The following is a 27,772-nucleotide window of genomic DNA, read 5'->3' as shown; positions in this document are numbered from 1 at the left end:
CAAAAATAATTATACCTGCGACTATTCTTTTCTAGGATTTTATCGTCACAATCATTTTTGCCTTTATGTGGCTTGTGAGTTCCTCTGCATGGGCTAAAGGATTGACTGATGTTAAATCTGTGACCTACTCGCAAAATATTGCGCGCCAATGCAATGAGACCATTTATGTTTGCCATCCTGGAACAGAACCCCATATGGGAACGTTAAACATTTCTGCGGTAAGTAGATTTCTTTTTGTTGCTCTCTTTATAGAGAATTGGAAACTAATCATCTCTGTCTGCTGAGACCGTGCCATCTTGGCCTCTGTTTGTTTAAAACTGCAGTTTGCCTAGGTGCTGTATGCACTGATACTACTCTAATGCTGTACCAATGTTGCAGAAAAGAAAAAGCTTTCGCTGTCTTTTAGGACAGGCCTTACCTTGCATCCAGTCTCCTGTAGAAAACTCCTCCATTGTCTGTCCTGAAATTTGTGACAGAAAAAACAGTACAAGGAAGTAGTTCACCAGCTGACCTCTTTAACACACACAGTGCGCCTGCCCTCTCCCTCCAGGAGAGGGACCTTCTTGCATAGATCGTTCATGTGGCAGAGTGTGCAGTAGCTGAGCAGTCACAGAACAGCCTTTGTGGAGCAGAGCTATATTATTGAAACCAAGTGAGTCCCTGGAAGTCTGTAAAGCTCACCACCTTACGCTATACAATTTGATTATAGAATCTACTTTAGATCTACCTTCAACTATGTAGCGCAAGTGTCTGCCTGATTGGATACAGAGTGATTGGATCGATAGGTGTGTTCTCTTATTATACCGTTTTTGAAAATCTAAAGGGGATTATACAGAGACCCTGCAATCAGATTGTATAGTGTGTGGCCACCTTTTTATTCACTTTAAATGAACTAGTCACACTTTTACTGCCATTCATTCTTAACAGCACGCCAAACACAGAAGCAGATATACACTTTTTATTTATTTATTTTTTTTTGCCATGTGAAAAAAAAGTGACAAACGCAGTAAAAAATGTGCAAACCGAAAATGCCCATGAGCTACTTTGCTGCATGTAGGGCAGCCCTTTGAAATCAATAGGCTGCCCTATGCATGTCGCAGGAAAAACTACTAAAAAAAAAAAAAAGTGCGGTCCCACTATGCTAGGTGTGAATGGAACCTGAAAGTCAAATTGTAATATTTTAACAAAAACAATGAGGCTTCATTGTAACACAAGTAATCTGCGCTAACCCCGACTTACTATCATGTTTAAACAGTGATGTGAATATAAAAGTGAACAACAAAATGTGACTACAAAATTTTGACAATAAAGGACAAATTCTAAACAATTTGAAAAAATGACTAATAGTGCTGCAACCTAACAAAACCGGAATTTTCAGTTTTAGCAATATGAAAGGTACACTCAGGTGCGCTACTACTGTCAAACCAACCAGACCGAGGGAACTCCCTTAGCCTGGGTGTGCATATAAATCTTACTTTGAACAATACTAATATCAAATATCAACTGAAGTGCCATCTAAAGAACTCAAATAAGCAATAAATAAATGGTTACAGTATGGTACAGTCCACTTTAGGGGATAAGTAGCTAAAAAAGGGCAATTAGAAAATGTCCTGTAACTCAGTATGTTCTTAGGTGTACGGTCCTTTCTCTGATCTCGTGAAAAATTGAAAAAAAGGGGGCCGCTTACCGGATCTGTTGGACGGGGGTCTTAAGGGCTCAAATGTATCGAATCCCGCAGGCAGAGCTGATGGGGTTTTCCTATTCAGACTTCCATCCGCCTAAGATCCTCCACTGGCGCTGGAACAGCGGTATGATGTGGTCCCGTGCACTGAAACAGCTGATCGGATGGAACAGCTGATCAGATTACAGACTCCGATCCTTCACAAAACGCTGTTGTGTCTGTATAGCCGGACAGGTCGCGGTGGTATCACTTGCCGTATGTAAAAAGGGATTAAAAAAGCAGAAAATCCTCCATAGTGTAGTAAGTTAAAAAACTGCTTTATTAAAACCAAAGGTGGCCGACATCAAAGTATTGACAGAAATTCAAAAAAACGAAAGTTTAACCAGCACTGCTGCATGAAGTCAGTCAGTAGCTGTGTGGTGACGTCCGGTTTCGTAACTCCGCTTTCAATGAGGCTCCATTCACATCTGCGCATTTCTCAACGCATGGCAAACTGCACAGAAAATGCACACTTTGCTGCCTGTTTTGGAAATGCGCAGCGTACTTGCGTTGCCGTTTAAATGTCAATAGTATCCCAAGCACAGGTAGCAGGTGCACGTCTGCCATGCAACAAATGCGCTGCAAGCGCACCAAAAGGTGTTAAAAAAAGCTCCACATGCTACTCCAAGTCCTGGAGATTTTGTGACATTTTGTTACATGTAGGGCAGCCTATTCAAGTGAATGGGGCTGCCTTGTGCATGATGAGCAGAAACGCACCAAGAAAAAGCATGCAGAGATGTGAATTGCACCTGACAGCTGAGTGTTTCTGTCCACTCCTTCTTTTTTTATGTGCTTTTATGAAGATGACCATACACTCTGTACAATTTCCTCCTAGATTTATCAAAACTATGGAATGGGAGGACCCATCTGAACAAACCATTCAGTTTTGTATCAAATCGGACAGGTCCTTGCACTACAGTGCTGATGGCTCTAAATGAGATTGTACAATCAGATTGTAATGTGTTCGGTCACCTTAAGGCAGTGGTTCTCAACTCCTGTCCTCAGGACCCACTGACAGGCCAGGTTTTCAAGATAACTGAAATGCATCATAGGTGATATCAATTGTTGCTCAGTATTTGCAGTCTGCATCTCCCCAAGGCAATACTTAAAATATGGCCTGTTAGTGGGTCCTGAGGACAGGAGTTAAGAACCACTGCCTTAAAGCTGAGTTCCACCCATTTAAAAGTCAGCAGCTTCAAAAAGTGTAGCTGCTGACTTTTAATAAACGTACTTGCCTGTCCCACGGGCCAGCGATGTGGGTGCACGAAGGCTTACTCCTCTCTGCGGCACAGCGTTTTAACTGTGGGTGCCCAGCTGTGGCTTCATAGCCAGGTGTGAGCTGCGCTGTGCATTGTGAATGGCCGGGCAATCTTCTGGGACCTGTGACGTGTCCCAGAAGATTGGAGGGAGAGGAGAACTTCTGCTTGGCGGCAGGAGAGGAAGTGGGAGCTGGGTACCTGCTCCCCCCCCCCCAAAAAAAAGACATGACAAACGTGGCATGTAAGGGGGTCACCAGTACTTAAAGCGGAGTTCCACCCAAAAATGGAACTTCTGCTTTAAGGGAAGAGGTAGGAAAGTGGTTGGACATAAAACAAGGTGGTATGAGGGATGTGATGTTCAGAGTGGGAATCTCCGCCCTGTTCTGTGATGCACTAAGGCAATGCGTAATGGGATATGATCTACAGGAAGTGATGGAATTTTTAAAAGCATTATTAAAATTTTAAAACCGGTAAAATTTCCAATTTTCCCGTGGAAGATGTAAGTGCGAGAGAAGCACATGAAATTCTACCTGAAAGTTGAACTTGGGCATTAAAACATTGGCTGAGAGCTGACATAAGCACACTGGTAACTGTGACAGTTATCCAGAGTAGGGATGGGCGAACAGTTTGGCCCGAGCATAATGTTCGGCCCAAACTTTGGCTGTTCGGCGTACAACGAACATTATGCGGTGTTGGTGGCAAATTGGAAAGCCGCAGAACCCTGTTAGTCTATAAGACACTAGCATGAAAAACCAAAAGTGCTAATTTTAAAGGCTTATATGCAAGTTATTGTCCTCACAAGAGTTTAGGGACACTGGTCCTGCCCGGGGGGGGGGGGTTGGGGGGGGACATGTATCGATGCAAAACAAAGTTTTAAAAGCGGCCGTTTTTTTTCGGGAGCAGTGATTTTAATAATGCTTAAAGTGAAACGAAACAATAAAAATTAAATATTCCTTTATATATCGTGACTGAGGGATGTCTATAGGATGCCTGTAAAGTGGCACAGTTTTCCCGTGTTTAGAATAGTACCACAGCAAAATGACATTGCTAAAGGAAAGTCATTTAAAACTGATCGCGGCTGTAATGAATTGTCGGGTCTTGGCAATATGGATAAAACTCATTGAAAAAAAAATGGCATGGGTCCCCCCCTCCCCAGTCCATTACCAGGCCCTTTGTTTGAGTCTGATATGAATATTAAGGGGAACCCCGAACCAAAATTAAAAAAAAAAAAATGTGCGGTGGGTCCCCCGAAAATCCATACAAGACCCTTATCTGAGCACGAAACCTGGCAGTAGGAAAAGGGAGGGGGGGGGGGGGACAAGAGTGCCCAACCTCCCCCCTCCTTCCTGAACTGTACCAGGCCACATGCCCTCAGCATGGGGAGGATGCTTTGGAGTCGGCCGCCAAAGCATCTTGCCCCCCCCCCCCCATGTGAATTGGTAACTGGTACATTGTACCCCTACCATTTCACAAAAATAGTAAAAAAAAAAAACAGGAGACACTTTGGGACAAGTCCTTTATTAAAAAATAAAGTCCCGCGATGCAGATCCATCTCACGCCGTCCGACGAGCCAAAAAAAAAAAGCTGCAACAGCTCCGCCTCCATGGGAGGGACCATTCATTACAGCCGCGATCGGTTTTAAATGACTTTTTTTTCCTTTTTAGAAATGTCATTTTGCTGTGGTACTGTTCTAAACATGGGAAAACTGTGCCAATTTACAGGCTTACTATAGACACCCCCCAGGCACGATATTTAACGGAATATTTTATTTTTACTGATTCACTTTAACCGCCTCCCGACTGGCGCATGCCGATGTACGTCGGCAGAATGGCACAGCTGGACAAATGGGTGTACCTGTACGTCCCTTTAAATTTGCCGCCGTGCCATCGCGTGCGCGCTGGCCGGGAGCTCCATGAGTCGGGTCGCGGGTCCCGTGGACTCTCCCTGTTCTGCCTAGTGACAGTGTCACTGATCATAGTTCCCTGTGATCGGTGATGTGTCACAGCTAGCCCATCCCCCCCCCCCCCCCCTACAGTTACAACACATCACTAGGACACATTTAACCCCTACAGCCCCACCTAGTGTTAACCCCTTCACTGCCAGCCACATTTACACAGTAATCAATGCAATTTTAATCGCACTTATCGCTGTATAAATGTGGTCCCAAAATCGTGCCAAAATTGTCCGACGTGTCTGCCATAATGTCGCAGTCATAAAAATCGCCAGAGGCATGGCTTAAATGTATCATACACTGCATGTGCTAGTAGGCAAAATGTAAATGAGAACACTGCAGAAAACTACATTGATACATTTGGATGCAAACTGAACTTATAATTTTTCCTCCCCGACATGCCCTTTCACCCGTTCTGTCAAAATTAATGGCACAACTATAAGCCCCTCTCCGCATGCCAAGATCCTAGGTGTAGTCCTGGACTCTGAACTCTCCTTTTAAGCCCCACTTCCAATCACTGTTCAAGTCTTGCCGCCTCAACCTCTGCAACATCTTCAAACTACGCCCCTTTCTAACCAATACCACAACAAAGATCTTAATTTACTCCCTGGTCATCTCTCACCTCGACTACTGCAATTCCCTTCTCATTGGCCTACCTCTACACGGTCTAGTCCCCCCCCCCTTCAATCCATCATGAATGCTGCTGCCAGAATCATCCACCTTACCAATCGCTCGGTGTCTGTCTCATCCCTCCACTGGCTTCCGCTCACCCAACAAATTCAAAATAATACCAACTACTTATAAAACCATCCACAAATTGGCCCCAGCTACATCACTAGCCTAGTCTCAAAATACCAACCTAATCGTTCTTTGTTCATCTCAAGACCTCCTGCTCTCTAGTTCCTTCTTCACCTCCTCTCCTGCTCGTCTCTTGAACTTTTCCAGAGCCTCTCCAATCCTATGGAACTCCATACCCCAATCTGTCTGATTTATCTCCTACTATTAGCTTTTAGACGAAAACCCTCCTCTTCAGAGAAGCCTATCCTACCCACACTTAACTGTATTTTCCTTTTCTCCTTCAGCTCATTCCCCCACAGTTATTACCTTTTTTGTATCACTTGACCCTCCCTTCTAGATTGTAAGCTCTAACGAGCATTGCCCTCTGATTCCTCCTGTATTGAATTGTATTCTAACTGTAATGTCTGCCCTCATGTTGTAAAGTGCTGTGCAAACTATTGGCGCTATATAAATCCTTTATTATAATAATGGTACCCGAGCCCTGCTACTCCAATAGATGTCTAAGCAGGGATTGCGTCCAGTTGGTGCTGGACTCTGCGGACACACAACTTTGCGCAGTACTGACCAAGGTGTTCCAGTAGGGTGCTGTACAGGTTCTCAGGGCAGTGGATCCCAAAAGAAAAGGGGATTGAGTCATTTAGTGTCTGGATGGACATCTCCCACTGTGATGGGTGAAGATTGCATCCTTGACAATTGTCTTTGACTGGATCTTGAGGAGAAAATCTGAGTGCCCTGTGGTTCGGGCTACTTTTAAAGAAGAAGTAAACCTTGTCCGTTTTTTTTCCTTTTATAATGATCCTGCAATGTATTGGTAAGCCATACACATTTTAAATATGCCAAAAACGAGGTTTAAAAATACCTGATTTCACGGTTTTCAAAGTTTTCTTTCTTCTGGGTATTGGCCACGCCATCTTTACTACTGATCGATGATTCTTTTGTTGACATCATTTCTGCCCTTACTTTGTTTTCCTTTCCAAGACTAAACCAAGCCTCTATCTCGATTGCCGTTACTACAGCAACCGAGCTAAGCTATTAAGGACAGCAAATCCCTCTCCGTGCTGCTCTGATTCACTCCCCGTGTGACGTCTTATACAGTCACAAGGGGGAGAACCAGGAAGAAGAGTATCAGATCACAGCATCGCGAGGCTTCTTTCGCTAGTGAACGACACAGATAACATGCCGTTAAAGAATCTAAGCAATGCGCAGGCGTGGCTGACGTCATCAAAGATTGCAGGACGGTTTCTAAGGCAACAGAAAGAGTGTGTAAACTTTCACAGGCAGCGATTAGCTGCCTGTTCTATATAGATTAGAATGAGCTGAAGTTGTAGTGGAGGGTTTACAACCACTGTAAGTGCAATCGGCTATAGCTAAGGTGCCGTTTTTTGCTCTTGGCCTCTAGGGGCAATGGTTCTGTGTTGCTGAGGGGGAAGCCTGGTCTCTGGGCTGCAGTTGTAGCTATTGAGATTGTGTAGTTCCCCTAGGGTTTTTTTTTTTTTTTTTTCGGCCACAGCAAGGAACACCCCGCGGAACCAGAAGTGTGTCATAGGGCAGCGCTGGAGGCCATCTTTATAAAGGAAAAGTTCTGCCTTTTTTTTTTTTTTTTTTCCCTGAGGCTTCTGGGGGTGGTGGCAGCTGAAACTATTTGCACACCAGTGCAACAAGGAGGGACACAAGGCAGGCTCTCCCTCTCTGGCTAGGGGCATATGAGTACACAACTGGGGAAGGATACTGCCAGCTGGGTGGTCCCCTGGGGGTCCCTGTATACTACTGTTCACTAGCAGACTTAAGTGGGGGGTACCTAGTTTTTACAAGGCACCCAGCTCTCGCCGCCTAAGCGGCGCCTCCTCTCCCATCTTCTGGAACATGTCACAGGTCCTAGAAGATGGCCACTGAGAGCGCAGCCCGACTCGCGCACGCAGTTCTCAGTGCGGAGACGCTTAGGTAAGTATGATTCTGCAAAAAAGTGCAAACCTATACTTCCTTTTTTTTGTTTTAAAGGGCTTAAAAACCCTCGACCTGCGCACTCTGGATCAACCCAAAAAAAAATTTAAATATAATATATTGAGTGTGATGAACATAGAGCAGCCCGTAGTGAGGCTCAAAAGCCTAAATCGTAAAAGGAAAACAATTTTCATACCACGCTCTCTAGAAACAACCAATACAAACCATAATTATAATATTAAACATAACCAAAACAATTATTAAATTTTATAAGTTGTATATGTATAATGTCCATACTCCGCCACCAGATGTCTTCAATCGGTGAAAGTGAAATCTTTAATAGTCCATACAATATGATTTGAAACAAAGTGCCTTCTTCCACCATCCCCTAGGCCAGGGGTAGGCAACCAGTAGCCCTCCAGCTGTTATGGAACTACATTTCCCATGAGGTATTGCCAGGCTGGCAGTTACAATTACTCCCAGAGGTATGATGGGAAGTGTAGTTCTGCAAGTAGTCATAATAAGCATGTAAAGCAGAGATGTATCCTCCAAGGGAAGAGAAAATGGCCCATGTAGATCCACACCCACTGGGCAATGGTATGGTAAATCACATATATCAGGAAGAAGAAAAGAAGCTTATAATAGTGCAGTTTGTAAATTTATTTGCATCGCAACTATAGAGTAATGCTTACAATGTTGCCAATCAATACGAGCTCGTAAAACGAGCAGGGGCACCCATCGCGTTCCACCTGCGTTCCAAAGGATGGCGAAAGTGACGTGTCACGTGCTACACACCCGATGCGTTTCGTCAGCAACGTCTGAAGTCACGGGGGTCATGTGATTGGACACTTCTTCCTTTTTATATAACCGCCGTAAAAGGATATCCAATCCTCTTCAATCCTTGTTAATGGTTCATAGACCAATATAAAAACTACTATGCCAATACCCAATGCTTCATTAACAACAGATTATTATAAAATATATGTTTTTTTTTTTAAATATAAAAATTTAATTTTAAAAATAATTACATTTTGATAGTATAAAACTGTTCGAACTAACCCCCTCTAGGGGTAGGAACTAGATACCAACTACAAATCTATATTACTACACCATCTAGTGGATCTATAATGGTACTATCAAATGGTATGTGTCACAGACCTAGCCGGGAGAGAAACTTTTGGAGGGGACTGAATGCTAGCCTCTTGCCGATCGATCGTGGGCCCTGGCAATTGGGGGAACGGTGCTCTTTGTGAGCTGTATGCCTGGGGACCCTTGAGGCGGTATTACTGTGGATTTGGGTCCTGGTCCCCCAGGACACACAGACTCTGGGGACCCTGGATTTGCCATATTAGAAATAGTGGCTGATTCATAATGCTGGGACAAATACTGTTAGGAGATGCTGATGTCAATTCCAGCTGCCTGTCTGTCTGTTGCCTGCTAGAATGTGTATTGTAAATAAGTCTCTAGTATGGGATCTAAGAGTCATTAGATCCCCATTGTTTGTGTTAATTAACGCTGCTATTGTGATAATGTTGATTGGGGGTTCTAAGCTACAAGACGGCCAGTCTGGCCTAAAGGTCAAGTCTGAGTCATCTAGGCTGTCTAAAGGGATTCGTTTATTAGCCCGTGTTAATTAGGTTACAGGTGTATTGTTAGAGTAATATGAGCCGGAGGTATGCACCTCCACTTTTAGTGTATAAAAGAGCCTGTATTTTTGAAATAAAGTGAGATTCCTGGTTGAACTTACATACAGCCTGCCTGGTGTTTGTTCTGAGCTATCACAACTGGGTTAGAACGGCACATAGCTGTAGTTCTAATCCCGGAGCATCGGATGACCGAACAATCAGATGTTGCGATCTGCAATCTGATTCTATAGCTGCAGAGGAGTGTCGGGAGAGTGGAATCGAGCGAGCAAGGGGCTTGTTACAGTATGGTATAAACCACTATGTGGCTAATGGTTATTGAAAGATGGAACTACACCATCTTGTGGATTAAAAATGGTAATGCACCAAAAAATTGGTACCATTATATTACAAAAAAGAAAACCCAACTGAAGAGAACTATGGAATTGAAAATGATTGGAACACCATCACAATTAATAATTGGAAATATAACAGTTCAAATCAATATCGACATTAATACTTGTGAGATTGAGAGTATTTAATTAAAAAAAAAATCCATTCTGTCTCATTTTTGGATGGATGTGTATATATATATATATATATATATATATATATATATATATATATATATATATATATATATATATATATATATATATATATATATATATATATATATATATATAATTTATTTATATATATATATTGTCTTATTGCCTCCTTGCCAATGCGATTCAACCCTATCTATTCCACAAAAAGAGGCCAGACTAGGATCTCTATTGTGATAGGTTCTAAAATGGTTCGATAAACTGATTTGGAAACCCCCCCCCCTTTTTTTTTTTTTTTTTTTTTTTTTTTTTAATATTCAAATGTTTATTGACTCTAGTCCCTAGACCTAGTCCTTTTCTCGTCACACGTCCCACATACTGCAGCCCACAAGGGCAGGAAATGAAATTTAGAGGAATCGCAAGAAATTAATTTTTTTTTTTTTTTTTTTTTTTATAATCACCAGTGCTGTGGGATTTGAATGTCCTCAATTTTCTATTTTCTTACTCCTAATATTGGTTTTCCTACAAGCTTTGCACTTTAAACCAGGTGATATCTAAAAATGTATAAAGCCTTTTGGGGGGGATTGTAAACATTAGGAGAGATTCTATTTCTTAAGGTTGGTGCCCTCTAGTAGATAAATGTGTGTTGTTTAGGGAGAAGACCGGCTAGTGTTAATGATGTTTTAATGATGTGCTCAAAAGATCTAGAATCTCTATTGAAATCCATCAAATCTATAGTGTTGGTATGCTTATTTCTCTTTTTTAGGTTTATCCTCTAATAAGCACTGCCGATCCAGGTTTTTAACTTGTGCTTTTCTCTAAACCTGTTTGCTACAAGTTCAGATTGTTGGACATAACCTTCCATATTGGCGTAATTGTGTCGAATTAGAGCTGGGCAATATTCTCCAAAAAAAAACAACAACTTGATACGAATCGAGGTGTGTTTTTTTTTTTTTTTTGTTGTTTTTGTTTGATGGACACCGCGCCAGTCCTGAGGAGCTACGGGCAGGAGTTTTTAGGCGAGGCCGCGGCCTCAGCTAAAAACCACCGCCCGCAGCTCCTCAGGACCGGAGCGGTGTCAGTGCCGGTCCTGGGGAGCTGCAGGCAGGAGTTTTTAGTCAAAGCTTCGACCTAGTCCGCGGGGTCCGGCCTCGCGGACTAGGCCGAAGCCGCGGCCTCGCCTAAAAACTCCTGACCGAAACTCCTCAGAACCGGTGCAGTGTCAGCGCCAGTCCTGGTGAAAAAAAAAATCATCGATTTGCTGAAAATTTGAATCGATTTGACCTCTCAGCTCGATTCAAGTCGATTTTTTTTTTTTTCCCCAGCCCTACGTCGAATAAGCATAAGCTGCGGCTTGGGGATAGCACCCACCACCCAAGGGGTTTTCCACGGAGGGGACATGGGGACCCACCAGGACTATTCAGGAGGGGTGGTTGGACTCGCCACAGAAGGCGTTTTGGCCCCGGGGGGAAACATTGGAACCAGCAAGTGGATACCCCAACATCAAGAGGGATCACCAACTTCATGGTACCAACGGGAACCCACGGCGTGGCAACATATTGAGTTACAATTTGGAAGACATCCTAGAGGGGGGCAAAAGAGAGATCAATAGGCCAGGGGATCTTCAACTTGAGTGATGAGACGTTTTACCACTAATGAGTTGAGGGACTTGGCCTAAAATATGCTCCAGATAAGCGCTTGGATCAGTTTGACGCTTGTATAGATACCGAAAGGTTTGTTAGAAAGCTTAATAACGAAAACATACTTTTTTTTTTTTTTTTTTTTCTAACACCCTAGAGAATAAAATGGCGGTCGTTGCAATATTTTGTCACCCCGTATTTGCCCAGCGGTCTTGCAAGCACACTTTTGTTTGGAAAAAATACACTTTTTTTTAATTAATAAAACAACAGTAAAGTTAGCCCAAATTTTTTTTTTTGTATTGTGAAAGATAACGTTACACCGAGTAAATTGATACCCAAACGTATCACGCTTCAAAATTGCGCCCGCTCGTGGAATGATGACAATCTTTTACCCTTAAAAATCACCATAGGCGACGTTTAAAAAATTCTACAGATTGCATGTTTTGAGTTGGAGGAGGTCTAAGGCTAGAATTCTTGCTCTCGCTCTACCGATCGAGGCGATACATCACGTGTGTGGCTTGAACACTGTTTTCATATGCAGGCGCTACTCACGTGATTTCATTTATTTTACTTTTTTTTTTTTTTTTTTTTTTTTTTTTTACACTGTTCTTTTAAAAAAAATTGTCACTTTTATTCCTATTACAAGGAATGTAAACATCCCTCGTAATATAAAAAAAGCATGACAAGGACCTCTTAAATATGAGTTCTGGGGTCAAAAAGACCTCAGATCTCATATTTACACTAAAATGCAATTAAAAAAATAATGTGATATTTAAAAAAAAAAAAAAAATGGCCCTTTTTTTTCCCATCGCTTCCGCCCTGCAGTGGTATGGAGACAGGTGGGGGCCATCTTCCCCTCACTCGTCTCTATACCCAGGAAGGAGAAAGATTCGGATTTAAAGTGGAAGTCCAGCCTAACGCTTAAATTTCTCCCCTGCGATCGTTAATGTGAGCTAAGTTCAGCCTTATGCCTCAAAATGAGAAAATTCCAGTTTCTCTCCCTTTATTTTGCAGTATCCAGTGCCATCACATGACTTTGATTCTACTTCCTTCTGAGAATAAAATCGGCCAGTGAGTGTGGTTCCTGAAAGCTAGTGACATCCCTTCCTGGGAGAAACACTGTTAGCCAGTCGGCGTATACATGATGGGAGGGGCTGATCATGGTTTCTCGCCCAGTGTTCTGTCATTGTACATCCTAATTCATGAGAAAATAATAGAAAAAAAAAAGCCCCATCCTACGGGGGGTGGTGGTGGGGTGCAGTGCACATATACAGTACAGCTGTGCACAGGAGAAGGGAGCTGGATGCATTGGGGGCACCTGTTCCCATCTAGGCGGCTTTGATAATCGGCAACTTTTGAAAAGGTACCTGCAATGCTTTGATGTGACTTTGATGTAAAGTTGGATCAAAGCTGCACTCATTCGCAGATCAAAGTCGCACTCTAAATCATGGAACTCTGTGGTCGCAATAGTGGTAACGTGTCTGTGTGTCCAAAGTCTCATGACCAGTCACAGCCCATTGATTTTAATGATACCCGTTCCCATCTTTGCGACTTTGAAAAGGTACCTTTAATGCTTTTATGCGACATTGGATCAAAGCTGCACTCAAAATTGTGTACCTTTTGTGGTTGCAATAGTGGAAATGTAGCCTAAGGCTCCACTAGCATGAATTGCCATGAGACTTTGTGCCTAAAGTCTCATGGCAAGTCATAGCCCATTGATTTCAATGGCACCCGTTCCCATCTATCTGACTTTGAAAATCAGCGACTTTGAAAAGTTACCTGCAATGCTTTGATGTGACTTTGATCCAGAGAGTGTAAAGTTGGATGAAAGTCACTCTAGCCTTAGGCTATGTTTCCACTAATGCGACTCCAAAGCTGTACGATTTTGAGTGCAGCTTTGATCCAACTTTACACTCTGGATCAAAGTTGCATCAAAAGTAGCATCAAAGTAGTGCAGGCACCTTTTCAAAGTCGCATAGATAAGAAAGTTTCCCATTGAAATCAATGAGCTGTGACTTGTCATACGACTTTGTGTCCAAGGTCGCATGACAAGTTGCACTAGTGGAAACAGAGCCTTAAACTCATTACTCACATGTAGCTCCCTCAGCTGGGAGTGTGCCACACGTTGCCATGCAGAAACAACTATGTGGTTGTACACTAGAAAATCTGCAGCATGTTGCATTGTGATCTATATTACAGTTTCTAACAGAACAGACTTCCACAGCCTGCCCTCTCTCTCTCTCGATATCTCGATCTCTCTATCTCTCTCTATCTATCTCTCTCTATCTCTCTACCTCTCTCTCTCTCTATCTCTCTACCTCTCGATCTCTCTCTCTCTATCTCTCCCTCTCGATCTCTCTCTCTCGATCTCTCTCTCTCGATCTCTCTCTCTCGATCTCTCTCTCTCGATCTCTCTCTCTCGATCTCTCTCTCTCGATCTCTCTCTCTCGATCTCTCTCTCTCGATCTCTCTCTCTCGATCTCTCTCTCTCGATCTCTCTCTCTCGATCTCTCTCTCTCTCTCTCTCTCGAAACTGCTGGCCAAAACGAGGCTGTGACAAGGAAGCTGATTGTCTGGCTTTGATTAGACTTTCTAAGCTTGGCAATCGGCTATACAGAAAATGAATGATGTCAAAAATAAAGATATTTTACATATCATTTTTCATTTTTGACTGGACTTCCACTTTAATACTCCCCTTTTTTCTGAGCTTTCTTAACAAGTCTAGTCCATTATTGCTTCTAATTTATTAACCACTTACGGACCTCCCACCATGGATTTACATTGGTACTTTGACGTTAAATACCGTTATGACGGGGGGGGGGTCTGCTTTTAAGATAAAAGTGGTCTTCGCTGCGAGATCACTTTTATCGGCAGCAGGAGAGAGTGTCCACCTGAAATTGTTTTTGTTTTAGTCGACTAAATCTCCAGTACATTTTAGTTGACTAAAATGTCCTACGTTTTAGTCGACTAAAATCTCCAGTACATTTCAGAAGTTGCAATTTAGTTTTAGTCATAGTCTTTTGACTAAAATGGCTTTTAGTCGTATTTTAGTCATCCCAATTGTTTTAGTCAGATTTTAGTCGACTAAAATAGTATTCATTTAGTCGACTAAAATGTTTTAGTCTACTAAATTTAACACTGCACACTGCTTTAATTTCCAATTCCTTGTAATAGGAATAAAAGTGATCCAAAAAAGTTTTTTTCTTTGTTTTTTTTTTTTTTGTTTTTTTTTTTTTTTGTTTTTTTTTAAAGGGACAGTGTAAAAATAAAGTAAAATAAGAAAAAAAAATTTAAAGTGCCCCCTCCCTCTGTGCTCGCTCTCTGAAGCAAATGCATACGTAAGTCATGCCCACATACTTAAACGGTGCTCAAACCACACATGAGGTATTGAGTGAGAGCAATAATTATAGCACTAGGCCACCTCTGTAACTTAAATCTGGTAACCTGCAGATATTTTTAAACGTCGCCTATGGAGATTTTTAAGTGCCAAAGTTTGTCGCCATTCCACGAGTGGGCGATTTTTGAAGCACGACCTGTTGGGTATCCGTTTACTCAGTGTAACATTATCTTTCACAATAAAGAAAACAAAATTTCTATAAAGTTTTCTTATAATTTAACTACTTAAGGACCAGCCGCCGCAGTTATAATGCGGCAGTTTGGCTCCCCTGCGTGAATCGCCATCACTGTACGGCGGCAGGCACGGTTGTGGGCGGAAGCGCTGCTGGCTGTGCGCTCTAGCGCCCGCTGCAGGGGCGTGCCAGCAGGTCGGGCGAACTGTCTGCCGGCGGCTTGCGATCGCCTAATGCTACGTAAACAAGGCGGATCCCCATTCTGACAGGTGACATGTCAGATCTACTGTTCCCAGTGATCTGTCATGTCCTAGGCAGCCCATCCCCCCCCCACAGTTAGAACACACCCAGGGAACACAGTTAACCCCCCTGATCGCCCCCTAGTGTTAGCCCCTTCTCTGCCAGTGTCATTTTTACATTGATCAGTGCATCTTTATAGCACTGATCAATGTAGAAGTGTCATTTGGGGGTCAGATTTATCAGCCGCAATGTCGCAGTCCTGCTAAAAATCGCAGATCGCCGCCATTACCAGTAAAAACAATAAAAAAAAGTCCCTAAATCTATCCTGTAGTTTGTAGACGCGATAACTTTTGTGCAAACCAATCAAAATATATATTGGCCTAAACTGATAAATACGTTTTTGTTTTTTCTATTTTTTTTTTTGAAATATGTATTATAGCAAGAAAAAAAAGTTTTTGTTTTTCAAAATTGCCTTTTACCCCTTTCCGTCTTTCAGGACAGCACCTTAGAGAGACCTTGGCTCCTCCCCTTCTGAGGAAACACCGCAAATTCTAGATTTAATCCTCACCGCTCCCCCCGGCCCCTCAGTTCTGGTGTTTCCGGTGGGGAGACATCGCAAGAAGCCAGAGCTGAACAGCCAGGGAGGCTGGGGCTAAATACAGGCGAAGCTGAGGGGGGTGGACCTGTCTCTCTCTCTCCCTCTCCCTCTCCCTCTCCCTCTCCCTCTCCCTCTCCCTCTCCCTCTCCCTCTCCCTCTCCCTCTCCCTCTCCCTCTCCCTCTCCCTCTCCCTCTCCCTCTCCCTCTCCCTCTCCCTCTCCCTCTCCCTCTCCCTCTCCCTCTCCCTCTCCCTCTCCCTCTCCCTCTCCCTCTCCCTCATTCTCATTTTTGCACTGCAGTCTGTGAGGCTACTGTAGCTTGGATATCACGCTTCTCTTGGAGGGGTCCGCTTCCTTCTGTCCAGCGGAGGCACAGGGGGACCGCCCTGCACTAGCAGCCGGTGTGGGAACTCCGAGCGCTGGTTCGGAGGGCGGGTGACATCATTTCCGGCGGGGGTCAGTGCTTCCGTCTGACTCGTCACTTCCGGTCGCAGAGTTTGGAGGCGGACCGCGCGTTCGGCTGGTGCTGCCTCATATCTGCTGTGGGGACAGCACACGGGCCTGGGAACCACTTCCTCTGAAGGAGATGTCGGAAGCAGAGGCTTCACGAACCGCTCCAGGAGAATCCTGCACCAGCCACTCTAAGGTAAGGGGGACCCTGGGGTGGTGTTCCCTTACTTTTTCCTGTAAGCTTCACAGGTGTAAACTCCCCTTGGTGGTGGGGAGGAAGGGCTGTGACCGGGTCCCTGGTGGTGGTTGGTCCTGGAAAGCGCACCCCTGGTGGCCCTCCGTGGTAGTGCTGGTGGATAGTTTGGCTGATTGCCCCCTCTTTTAAATGTATTCACAGGGCAAGTCTACGGAGAAAAGCAAGTCGCCCCACAATACCAAGAAAAAATGCCCCTCATGCAGAGCCACAATGGGGGAGTCTTGGTCCAAGCCCCTCTGTAAGGAGTGTATAGAGGGGTTAGTAAGGGAGCAGTCAGGGGAACAGTGTTCGGATCTAGCAGCGTCCGTCAAGGAGCTTTCTAACACTGTGCAATCCTTTAAGACACTTTTCCAGTCTTCAGTTTCCACAGCCTCAGGTTATTTCTCCACCAGCACAGCAGAGTGTTCCTCAATCCTTAATGGATGCTTCCTCGGGTAGTGGAGAGAATCCAGGAGGTGCCAGTCTCGAGGTAGAGGAGGAGCCTGATAACGTTTCTTCAGATTTCCAGGGGGAATTGGAGGGAGAGGAGGTGGAAGGGGAATCCACAAGATCCTCTCGCTACAAGCTTTCCCTAGAAGAAGTGGAGGAGCTCCTAGGAGCCATCCATACCACACCAGGAATCCAGGAGGAAAGGAAGAAGCTATCACTCCACGACCAGATGTATAGGGGCCTAGGGGAACATAAGAGGAAGATGTTCCCAGTACATGAGTTCCCAGTACATGAGGTCTTGGTCGACGCCATTAAAAAAGAGTGGCAAGACCCCGAAAGGAAACCTTTCTTTTCAAGAGCGCTTAAATGTAGGTTTCCCTTTGCAGAGGAGGCAGCGCTGGTATGGAACAAATCGCCTAAACTAGACGCAGCCTTTTCTCAGGTCTCCAGGCACACTGACCTGGCCTTTGAGGACAAGGGGGCACTCCCAGATCCCATGGACAAGAGGATAGATTCCCTCTTGAAAAAATCCTGGGACTCTTCCCTGGGTAACCTCAAACCCGCCATGGCGTCCACTGTGGTGGCACGAAACATGGAGTACTGGTTAACGCAAATTAAAGCGCACATAGAGGCAGGAACTTCTAAGGAAACAATCCTGTCATCGTTTCCTATGCTCCTTAAGGGGGTAGCTTATCTGGCGGACGCTTCGGCTGAATCGGTGCGTATGTCCGCAAGATCAGCCGCATTATCCAATTCAGCAAGAAGAGCCTTATGGCTTAAGACGTGGCAGGGGGATACCGCTTCTAAAGTTAAACTTTGCGGGATTCCTCTCACAGGAGATTTGCTGTTTGGACCAGGTCTGGAAGCCGTTTTAGATCGGACGGCCGACAGGAAGAAGGCGTTTCCTCTTAAAAGGAAACTTGCAGACACTAAAAGAAAGTCTCGGCCCTGGAAGAAGTTGGACCCCCCAAAATCTGAACAACAGAAAAAGGGTTGGGGACAGAAGGGTAAAGGGCGTGGGGGGGCTTTTTTTTGCCCTCCTGAACAGCCCAAAAAGACTAAGTGACAGAATCACGGTGGGAGGAAGATTGGGGGCCTTCCTTCCACAGTGGGAGATGATCACCTCCAACCATTTTATTTTGGAGATCATAAGAAGAGGGTACAGGTTAGTTTGCAGAATCTCCACCATGCAGACTCTTGGTCACCACGCTACCGAAATGCGCAGAAAGGTCAGCAGCTCTTCTTTCCTCCCTCCAGGAGTTGGTGGAACAGGAGGTGGTAGTTCGAGTTCCGGAAGGAGAGACAGGCAGAGGCTTTTATTCCCACATTTTTGTGGTGCGCAAACCCTCGGGAAAATTCAGGCTCATCCTTAATCTGAAAAGTAAAACAACAAAAAAGTGTGGCGCTGAACAATGTCATATAAAACTGTAAACAGGTCAAATATACAGTAAAAAGGATCAATTATGTCTGCTCAGAGCATGTAGTCCTCATGTAAACATTAGAGATACATAGTCTGTATGGCAATATGTTAAACAGAATATTGAAGAGTTTGTGTAGATATCTCAGCTAAAAATCCGCTCACTACCACCAAGAGTTGAGGAGGCTTACCGGATAAGGTGGACCCAATGGGGCATACGCCGGATTGGGTCGGACAAGGCTTAGGTGGTGAGTGGCTGTGTATACTCCGAGAAGAATGCGGTCTCACGGGTTTGTTGTATTCATCCAAATTATACCAGGAACTTGGGAGGTGTGCGTAATCTCCCGGATCTGGGAGGTCATGTAGATCTTAAGGAAGTGATGGGGTGTTCCGTAAGCAAACCCCTCAAGGCAACATTCATTGGACCTTCCACCATGGCAAAGGGACTATGGTTTTCAATGGCACATAAGTACAGTGACGTTATCGCACTTGTGATCCAGCTCTGTAACTGAAGGTCTGTATGGAGGTGGAGCTGGAGGAAGAAAAAAAGCTTTATTTTGCAGTATCCAGTGCCATCATATGAGTTCAATTCTATTTCCTTCTGAGTCTAAAAGCAGCTGGTTGGTGTGGTTACTGAAAGCTAGTGACGTCACTTCCAGGGAGAAGTCTCTGAATGTCTCACTCACCTACAGGAGGTTCCGAATGGACTCTATCTACTCGGTGAAAACAATCCTTCCTCCGAACTGCTTCATGGCGTCGGTAGACTTGAGGGATGCCTACCTACACATTCCAATCGCGGAGCGGTGTCAGAAGTTCCTCAGGCTGGCGGTAAATACCAGAGAAAGGACGTTTCACTGGCAATTCAGGGCTCTTCCCTTCAGGCTATCCTCTTCCCCCCGCATCTTCACCAAAGTCATGGTAGAAGTCCTAGCTTTCCTACGAATCAAGGGCATCTCCGTGATCGCATATCTAGACGATCTGCTCCTGTTTGCCTCTTCCCCGGAACAGTTGTCGCGGGACCTGCAGTTTACAAGAGACATCCTAGAGGCTCTAGGTTGGCTCTTGAACCTGGAGAAATCCAATTTGATTCCATCACAAAAGGTAATCTTTCTGGGTTACCTGTTGGATTCAACGAAACAGAGGGTCTTCCTTCCGTTGGAGAAAATCCAGAAGGTAGACAAGGCAATGTTATTACTCCAGGGCAGCCAACAGATATCAGTAAGAAAGGCTATGTCAGCCCTGGGGTTACTGATGGCGGCACTTCCAGCAGTTCAGTAGGCAGGGTTACATTTTCGCCCTTTACAACTCTTCATCCTGAGGGTTTGGGACCACAGTCAGGGGTCTTTGGACTCCCTGATAACCATACCAGGTCAAATCAAGAGATCCCTATGGTGGTGGAGAAGAGGGGCCAATCTCTCACAAGGTCTGGAGTGGGTTCTTCCAGTGTCCAGGTGCGTCACGACCGATGCAAGCGGCACAGGTTGGGGGGCGCATCTGGATTCCCGGATGGTCCAGGGTGTCTGGCTGAGGGAAGACGCAAAAAGATCCTCGAACTGGAAGGAGCTGAGAGTGGTGGCTTTGGCGCTCAGAGCCTTTCAGAAGGAACTTCACGGGTAGCATGTGAGAGTCCGGTCGGACAACTCTTCAGCTGTAGCTTACATAAACAGGCAGGGGGGTACCAAGAGCAGACCCTTGTGGGCCCTGACAGAAAGCATTCTCAAGTGGGCCGAATGAAATGTTCTATCCCTCTCGGCGGTGCATCTGAAGGGGGAACAAAATCTGGTGGCCGATTTCCTCAGCAGGAAGCGGCTGAGAGAAGGCGACTGGGTTTTGAACCAGTCACGGCACCAGTGTAGTGATGTTGTATATTAATATTATATTGGGTTATTATAATGATGATGATGTAAGTACTCTTCCGCAGCAACCCAATTCTTCCAGAGAGATGCACTTTATTGACTTCCAACACAGAACAAAGTCCAAAGTCCACAGATGACAAAGAAATCCGACAGAGGAAATATAATTCAGAACCCCATGTCTTAGGTCCGAGTGTGCATACACAGATAAGCCTCACTTCCCCCTACTATAGACTGAATGCCGTGTTATATTCACTAAATATTGAATGGCTGAGCAATTTGATTGGCCGTTCCAATTTAGGACTTGAACAGCCGTGAACCACCCCAATTTGCACTCCCGCTTATCAACATCAACAAGTCCCCTTTAGATATATTAATTAGATAAACAGAACACCCTTTTGAGCCCTTGGAATACCTACATTCCCGCATATCAACATCAACAAGTCCTCTTTAGATATATGTAATTAGATTAGATTAACATACCACCTGAATACCCTTTGAAATGTTCAAATAGACTTGCATATGATTAACACATCAAAGAGTCTTCAGCTTGTTCCCTTGCTATGTTAAAATTCAGTTGGACAATGCAACTGAATTTCTGGTCAGCACTCCAATACAATATTATACATAAATTGGCCAACATATTACAACACATAGCGGTCCTAGAGTTTCTGCAATCAGGGGCAGACAAGGGGTTAGCCCTTGGCACCCTGAAAGGTCAAGTTTCCGCTCTGAGCGTTTTTCTAGAAAAACAGCTAGCCACAGATCCGTGGATAGTTAGTTAGATTTTTTTTTTTTTTAAGGCATTGAGTAGACAGGGACCACTGAGGGTCTCTCCCTTCCCAATGTGGGATCTTTCTCTGGTTCTACAGGCGCTTACGGGGGAACCTTTTGAGCCGTTAGGAACTTTAAAATGGATTACCCTCAAAACTGTGTTTTTGGTGGCAATCACTACGGCAAGGAGAGTGCGTGAACTCGAAGCCCTTTCTATTAGGGCACCCTTTTTTCCGATATTTCCGGACCGGGTAATTTTTAGAACCGCTCTGGCTTTTTTGCCGAAAGTGGCCTCGGGTTTTTATAGAGGCCAGGAAATTGTTTTGCCCACCTTCTGTTCAAATCCTGTGAGGGAACAGGAACATATTTTTCATAAGTTGGATGTGAGAAGGTGTGTCCTTCAGTACTTGGAGGATACAAAACCATTTAGAAAAAAGCCTTTTTGTTCTCTGGAACCAGAAAAGGAGGCAAAGCCTCTAGGCGCACTATAGCCAGATGATTGAGGTTAGCTATCAGCCAGGCGTATGTAGTCAGTGGTTTAGAGGCCCCAAAGGGTGTTAGGACACATTCCACCAGGGCAGTGGCGACCTCTCAGGCAGAGTGGGCTGGTGCGTCTCCGGAACAGATCTGTAGAGCGGCAACGTGGTCCAGATTCGACACGTTCCTGAGACACTACAGGTTTGACCTTCTGTCAGCAAAAGACCAGGCTTTTGGGCGTAAGGTTCTGCAGGCAGTAGTCCCACCCTAAGGTAAGGTGCTCGCTCATCCTCTCTATGGTGCTGTCCTGAAAGACAGAAATGGGAAAATCGGAGTTACTTACCGGTAACGTCCTTTTCCAGGAGTCTTTCAGGACAGCACGTATACCCACCCTAATTCAGGGACATTTCTGAAGAGTTCATCGCAGAAGAACGTCAGGTAAGATAGAAGTTATTATGACGTGTTCTTGTGTCTCCCCAGCTAGCCGTAGGGCCTCTTGTAGAACTGAGGGGCCGGGGGGAGCGGTGAGGATTAAATCTAGAATTTGAAGGCGGTGTTTCCTCAGAAGGGGAGGAGCCAAGGTCTCTCTATGGTGCTGTCCTGAAAGACTTCTGGAACCGTTACCGGTAAGTAACTCCGATTTTTTTTTTTTTTTTTTTTTTTTGTTGTTTGTTTCATAGCGCAAAAAATAAAAAAACGCAGAGGTGATCAAATACCACCAAAAGAAAGCTCTATTTGAGGGGGGGGACGTCCTAGAGAGACCTAAATTTTGTTTAGGTACAGTGTCGAACGACCACGCAATTGTCAGTTAAAGCAACGCAATGCCGTTTTGCAAAAAAATGGCCTGGTCATTAAGGGGGCAAATCCTTCCGGTCCTTAAGTGGTTAATTCAAAAAAGTGTATTTTTTTTCCAAAAAAATTAAGTTTGTAGTACTGCTGTGCAAATACGGTGTGACAAAGTATTGCAACAATCTCCATTTTATTCTCTAGGGTGTCTGGGGGAAAAAAAATAATATATCAATGCATTTTCATAACACTGATCGCTGTAAAAATGCCAATGGTCCCAAAAATGTGTCAAAATTGTCCGACGTGTCCGCCATAATGTCGCAGTCCCGATAAATATCGCAGATCGCTGCCATTACTAGTAAATATAAATAAATAAAAAATAAAAATACCATAAAACTATGCCCTATTTTGTAGACGCTATAACTTTTGCACAAACCAATATACGCTTATTGCGATTTTTTATTTTTTTATTTTTTTTACCAAAAATATGTAGAAGAATACATATTTGCCTAAACTGAGGAAAAAAATAGGGGTTTTTTTTTAATATTTTTGGGGGATATTTATTGTAGCAAAAAGTAAGATATTGCGTTTTTTTTTTTTTTATAGCGCAAAAAATAAAAACTGCAGAGGTGATCAAATACCGCCAAAAGAAAGCTCTATTTGTGGGGAAAAAAGGACGTCAATTTTGTTTGGGTGCAATGTTGCACGACCGTGCAATTGTCGGTTAAAGCGACGCAGTGCCGAATCGCAAAAAGTGCTCTGGTCAGGAAGGGGGTAAAATCTTCCGGGGTTGAAGCGGTTAACATGTAAACAAGTGTCAAAAATAGACTTGGTCCTTAAGTGGTTAAATACTCTCAATACTGCAGGTATTAATGTGGATATTGATTTGAACTGTTATATCTCCAATTATTGTGATGGTTTTTTTCCTTAATCTATGGTACCAATTTTTTTGGTGTATTACCATTTTTAATCCACAAGATGGTGTAGTTCCATTTTTCAATAACCATTAGCCACATAGTGGTTTATATCATCCTATTTAATCGTACCATTATAGATCCACTAGAAGTGTAATGTAGTAATATTGATTTGTAGTTGGTATCTAGTTCCTACCCGTAGAGGGAGTTCAAACTATTTTATACTATCAAAATGTAATCATTATTAAAATTAATTTTTTAATCCTTTTAAAAAATCTATTTTATAATATGAGTTATTAACCACTTGCCTCCTGGGCACTTAAACCCCCCTCCTGCCCAGCCCAATTTTCAGCTTTCAGTGCTCTCACACTTTGAATGACAATTACTCAGACATGTAATACTGTACCCAAATGAATTTGTTGTCCTTTTTTCAAACAAATAGAGCTTTCTTTTGGTGGTATTTGATTACCTCCTGGGTTTTTTATTTTTTGCGCTATAAATGAAAAAAAGACCACAAATTTTGAAAAAAAAACACGTTTTTCTTAGTTTCTGTGATAAAAATTTAGCAAATTTATTAATTTTTCTTCATAAATTTTGGCCACAATTTATACTGCTACATATCTTTGGTAAAAATAGCCCAAATTAGTGGATATTATTTGGTCTGTGTGAAAGTTAGAGAGTCTACACACTGTGGTGCAAATCATAAAAAATTGATCACACCTGATGTACTGGTGGCATCATTTCTTGCGACCCGAACAAGCCAGGAATGTACAAATACCCCTCAAATGACCCCTTTTTGAAAGTAGACATTCCAAGGTATTTAGTAAGATGCATGGTGAGGTTTTTGATGTCATTTTTTTCCCCACAATTCTTTGCAAAATATTTTTTCCACAAAAATTGTCATTGTAATAGGTTATTTCTTTTACATGGCATGTGTATGCCACAAACGACGCCCCAAAATACATTCTGCTACTCCTAAGTATGGCAATACCACGTGTGAGACTTTTTCACAGCCTAGCCACATACAGAGGCCCAACATGCAGGGAACACCATCAGGTGTTCTAGGAGCATAAATTACACATCTAACTTGTTGACTACCTATTACACTTTTGAAAGCCCTGGAGCACCAGGACAATGACACGTGACACTGACGTGGCACTGGGGACAGATGGCACTGACAGGTGGCACTGGGGACAGATGGGTACTGTGGGCACTGTGTTTTATTTAGTGTTCACTCACGCTGCAGCACAGAAGCTCTCCCTCGCACGTAGTCTCTGAGATTTGAGATCATCTCTGATTGGACATGCCGATCAAGTGCTAAATGGCTGCTGTGATTGGCCATTTAGCATGATCTGTGATTGGCTGTGGCCAAGGAACACAGATTTTCCCCAATGCGCGGCGAACAAGTAAACAGGAGGACGTCCAGGGATGCCCTCCCAGCAATTCAGCCGAAAGACTGCTACAGTGCAGGCGCCGAGTGGTTAAAGCATTGTGTATTGTCATGGTAGTTTTTATCTTTGTCTTTGAACCATTAACAAGGATTGGATATCCTTTTATGGCGGTTGTAAAAAAAGGAGGAAGTGACAGGTCCGATCACATGACCCCTGATGATGTCAGACTTTACTGACAAAATGCTTTGGATTGGGTAGTACGTGACACCACTTCCGCCATCCTTTGGAATGCGATCGGCACTCTTGCTTGTTTTATGAGCTGACATTGATCGGCAAAATTGTAAGTGTTACTTTATAGTTGCGATGCAAATAAATGTACAAACTACTCCTATGAGAAGCTTTTCTTCCTGATATGCAATTTACCATACCCTTGCCCAGTGGGTGTGCATCTATATGGGCCGTTTTCTCTTCCCTTGGAGGATACATCTCTGCTTTACATGCTTATTATGACTACCTGTGATGGATGTCATGTACGTTTGGTGAGTAGGATGTTTGCCTAGGGGATGGTGAAAGAAGGCACTTTGTTTCACATCATATTGTTTGGACTATTAAAGAATATTTCACTGATTGGAGACATCTGGTAACGGTGTATGGACATTATACATATGACTTATAATTTATCACTTACCTTTCACATTGTTTTGGTCATGTTTAATCCTGTTATAATTATGGTTTGTATTAGTTGTTTCTAGAGTGTGGTATGAAAATTGTTTTCCTTTTATAATGACTGAAAGATGATTGGTTTGGAATAGGGATCGTCCGATATTGTTTTTTCGGTGCCGGTACGATACCGATATTTCGGCCACCTCTCCTGCCGATATTTTGTACATTTTAAACTTTTTTTTAAAAAATTAAAAATGGCTGCTGGCTTTCACCTTGCTGTGAGTGGGTGGCTGGTGGTACCTTGCTGTGGGTGGGTGTCCGCTGGCTGGCCTCAGTGGCCTGGCACCTTGCTGTGGGTGGCTGGCGTGTCCGTCCGAGTGGCGTGGTGAGGGAGGCCTGTCGGACTCAGAAAGTTAGGCCCCATGCATGGAGGCGTAATGACGTACTGCGTGCCTCTGTGCACTGGGTCTGCAGGCTTCTGGGCCTCAAAAAGATGCCCGCGGAGACCAATATTGGTCTAGTTTGTGACCGATACAGATTTTTCGGAAAATGCTTATTGGCCAGCAATATTCGGCCGTCCCGATCGGTCGATCCCTTCTTTGGAACCGTGAGCAGATTGGAGGAAAAACGGTTATGCATGTCTGTTCTGGGACCTGAAAGGTCTAAACAAGTTTCTTGGGTTTCTCACATTTTCGTATGGAGTTGGTTCATTCAGTAGTGGCACCGCTCAGCAGGAATACTTTCTTGCATTACATCTCCATGTTCTAATTTTTCCTGCACATCAAACATTCTTGTGGTTTGTGGTGGACTGGCGCTTTCAGTTTGTGGCTCTGCCTTTTGGGCTAGCCACAGCTCCTTGGACTTTCACAAAAATGTTGCTGGGCTTGTTAAGGGTTTAAGCAGCTTTCATCCTAGGGTATCTAGACAACCTGTTGCTAAGAGAATGATCAGCGCATCTGTTGTGGCAAAATGTGTCCCTCACAATTTGTATGCTGGAAAGTCTGGGCTGGGTTCTCGATGTGGAGAAATCGACGTTGGAACCAGCACAGAGCCTGAATATCTGGGCCTAATTCTTGACACTTGACCGAAGGTGTTCAACCACTTTAATTAAACTTCACCATTTAGTGTTTTTACGTCAGTCAGGTAGGAAACCATTGCTTCATAGTAATTCAACTGGTAGGACTCCTAGTCATCCAATTTTAATCTAGGAAAAAAGTGAGACCGTGGCTTTGCTCTTATAAAGGAGCAGTAGAAGGCAGCGATCCTTTCAAGTTGCTCTGCAAATGAGGATGTTTTTCAGTAGATGTATGTTTGCCAACAGTATGGTTTTTAATTTTTGATGTTTTATTTTTAGGCTTTTGGATTCCTGAATTTGATTTTGTGGGCAGGCAATGCATGGTTTGTCTACAAGGAAACCAATCTGCACACTCCACCACCAACTTCAAACCCTGAACAAGGCCCACCACCTTCATCAAAGTAATAAACGATCCAACACAGATGTCATCTATTATTTTTTGCCTGTAATTTGGTGTCTTTAAATACATGAAAATGGAATTTTGTGTGTTACATTCGTGAATATGAGGTTAGCTGCACGCTATCACTCATTTTTTTTTTTTTTTTTTGCTTAAAAGATGACCATCTCCAAAAAATTTGTAACTGATAATGACACGGTTAATGTCCACAATGCTGGTATTCAGTATATAAATACAAATCCTTTTCTTCAGATGTCCTGGTTTTATCTACATTTTCTCCAAACTGGCATGCTGCCTAGCAAAATTGGCAGTGACAAGTTCAGATTTGATGGGCTTGGGTTCGATCCAAATTTGGAGGGAAGCGGTCGGTGCTGACCCAAGCTACAACTGCTCAAGCACCTCTAGTAGTGTTTTTATCAAACCCCTCCCACGTACAGGATAGCTGTCCTGCATAAGAATGTGGAAATAAATCTAAATTGAGGCCTGTAAATAGAGAGGAAAAAATATATATATATATATATATATATATATACACACATAGGCTTGCTAAATCTAATTACCAAAAAACAGTTGCTAGAATACAGTATTTTTGTTGATGGATGTGGATTGTCCTTTAAAAATATATATATATATATATATATATATATATATAGATATAGATATATATATCTATATCTATATATATATATATATATATATATATATATATATATATATATATATATATATATCTATATATATATATATATATATATATATATATATATATATATATATATCTATCTCTCCATATGATAGGATGAAACTATATACGTAATAGTGAACATGCAAGGATCTGGACTTTAGGTTAACCTAACAAACTTGTCAGTGTGTGTAATTTTTTTGGGGTATGTCATCTTGACTAATGTGCTTTCTCAAGGAGCATGGCTACAAAGAAAACCCTAGCCCATTTTTGAATGCTAAGTGACACTTGAAACACTAAAACTTACACCTGTAATGTAAATA

At 43.3% G+C, this 27,772-nt stretch overlaps 1 protein-coding gene across 1 annotated transcript in view; it reads left to right on the top strand.

Moving 5' to 3' along the window:
• Window positions 1-27,277, top strand: part of SYPL1 (synaptophysin like 1) — a 103,879-nt gene extending 76,602 nt beyond the window's left edge. Inside the window, exons 4-5 of the mRNA XM_073619655.1 lie at window positions 36-218; window positions 26,650-27,277. Of these exons, the coding sequence (XP_073475756.1) occupies window positions 36-218; window positions 26,650-26,775 (309 nt within the window). The 3' untranslated portion in view covers window positions 26,776-27,277. The remainder of the gene's footprint in view (window positions 1-35; window positions 219-26,649) is intronic.
• Window positions 27,278-27,772: the final 495 nt, after the last annotated feature.

This window comes from Aquarana catesbeiana, linkage group LG03 (genome assembly GCF_042186555.1).
Source record: "Aquarana catesbeiana isolate 2022-GZ linkage group LG03, ASM4218655v1, whole genome shotgun sequence".
Taxonomy (NCBI): domain Eukaryota; kingdom Metazoa; phylum Chordata; class Amphibia; order Anura; family Ranidae; genus Aquarana; species Aquarana catesbeiana.
Note: the sequence above shows the minus strand (reverse complement) of the source record. Positions and strands in the feature narration are given on the sequence as shown.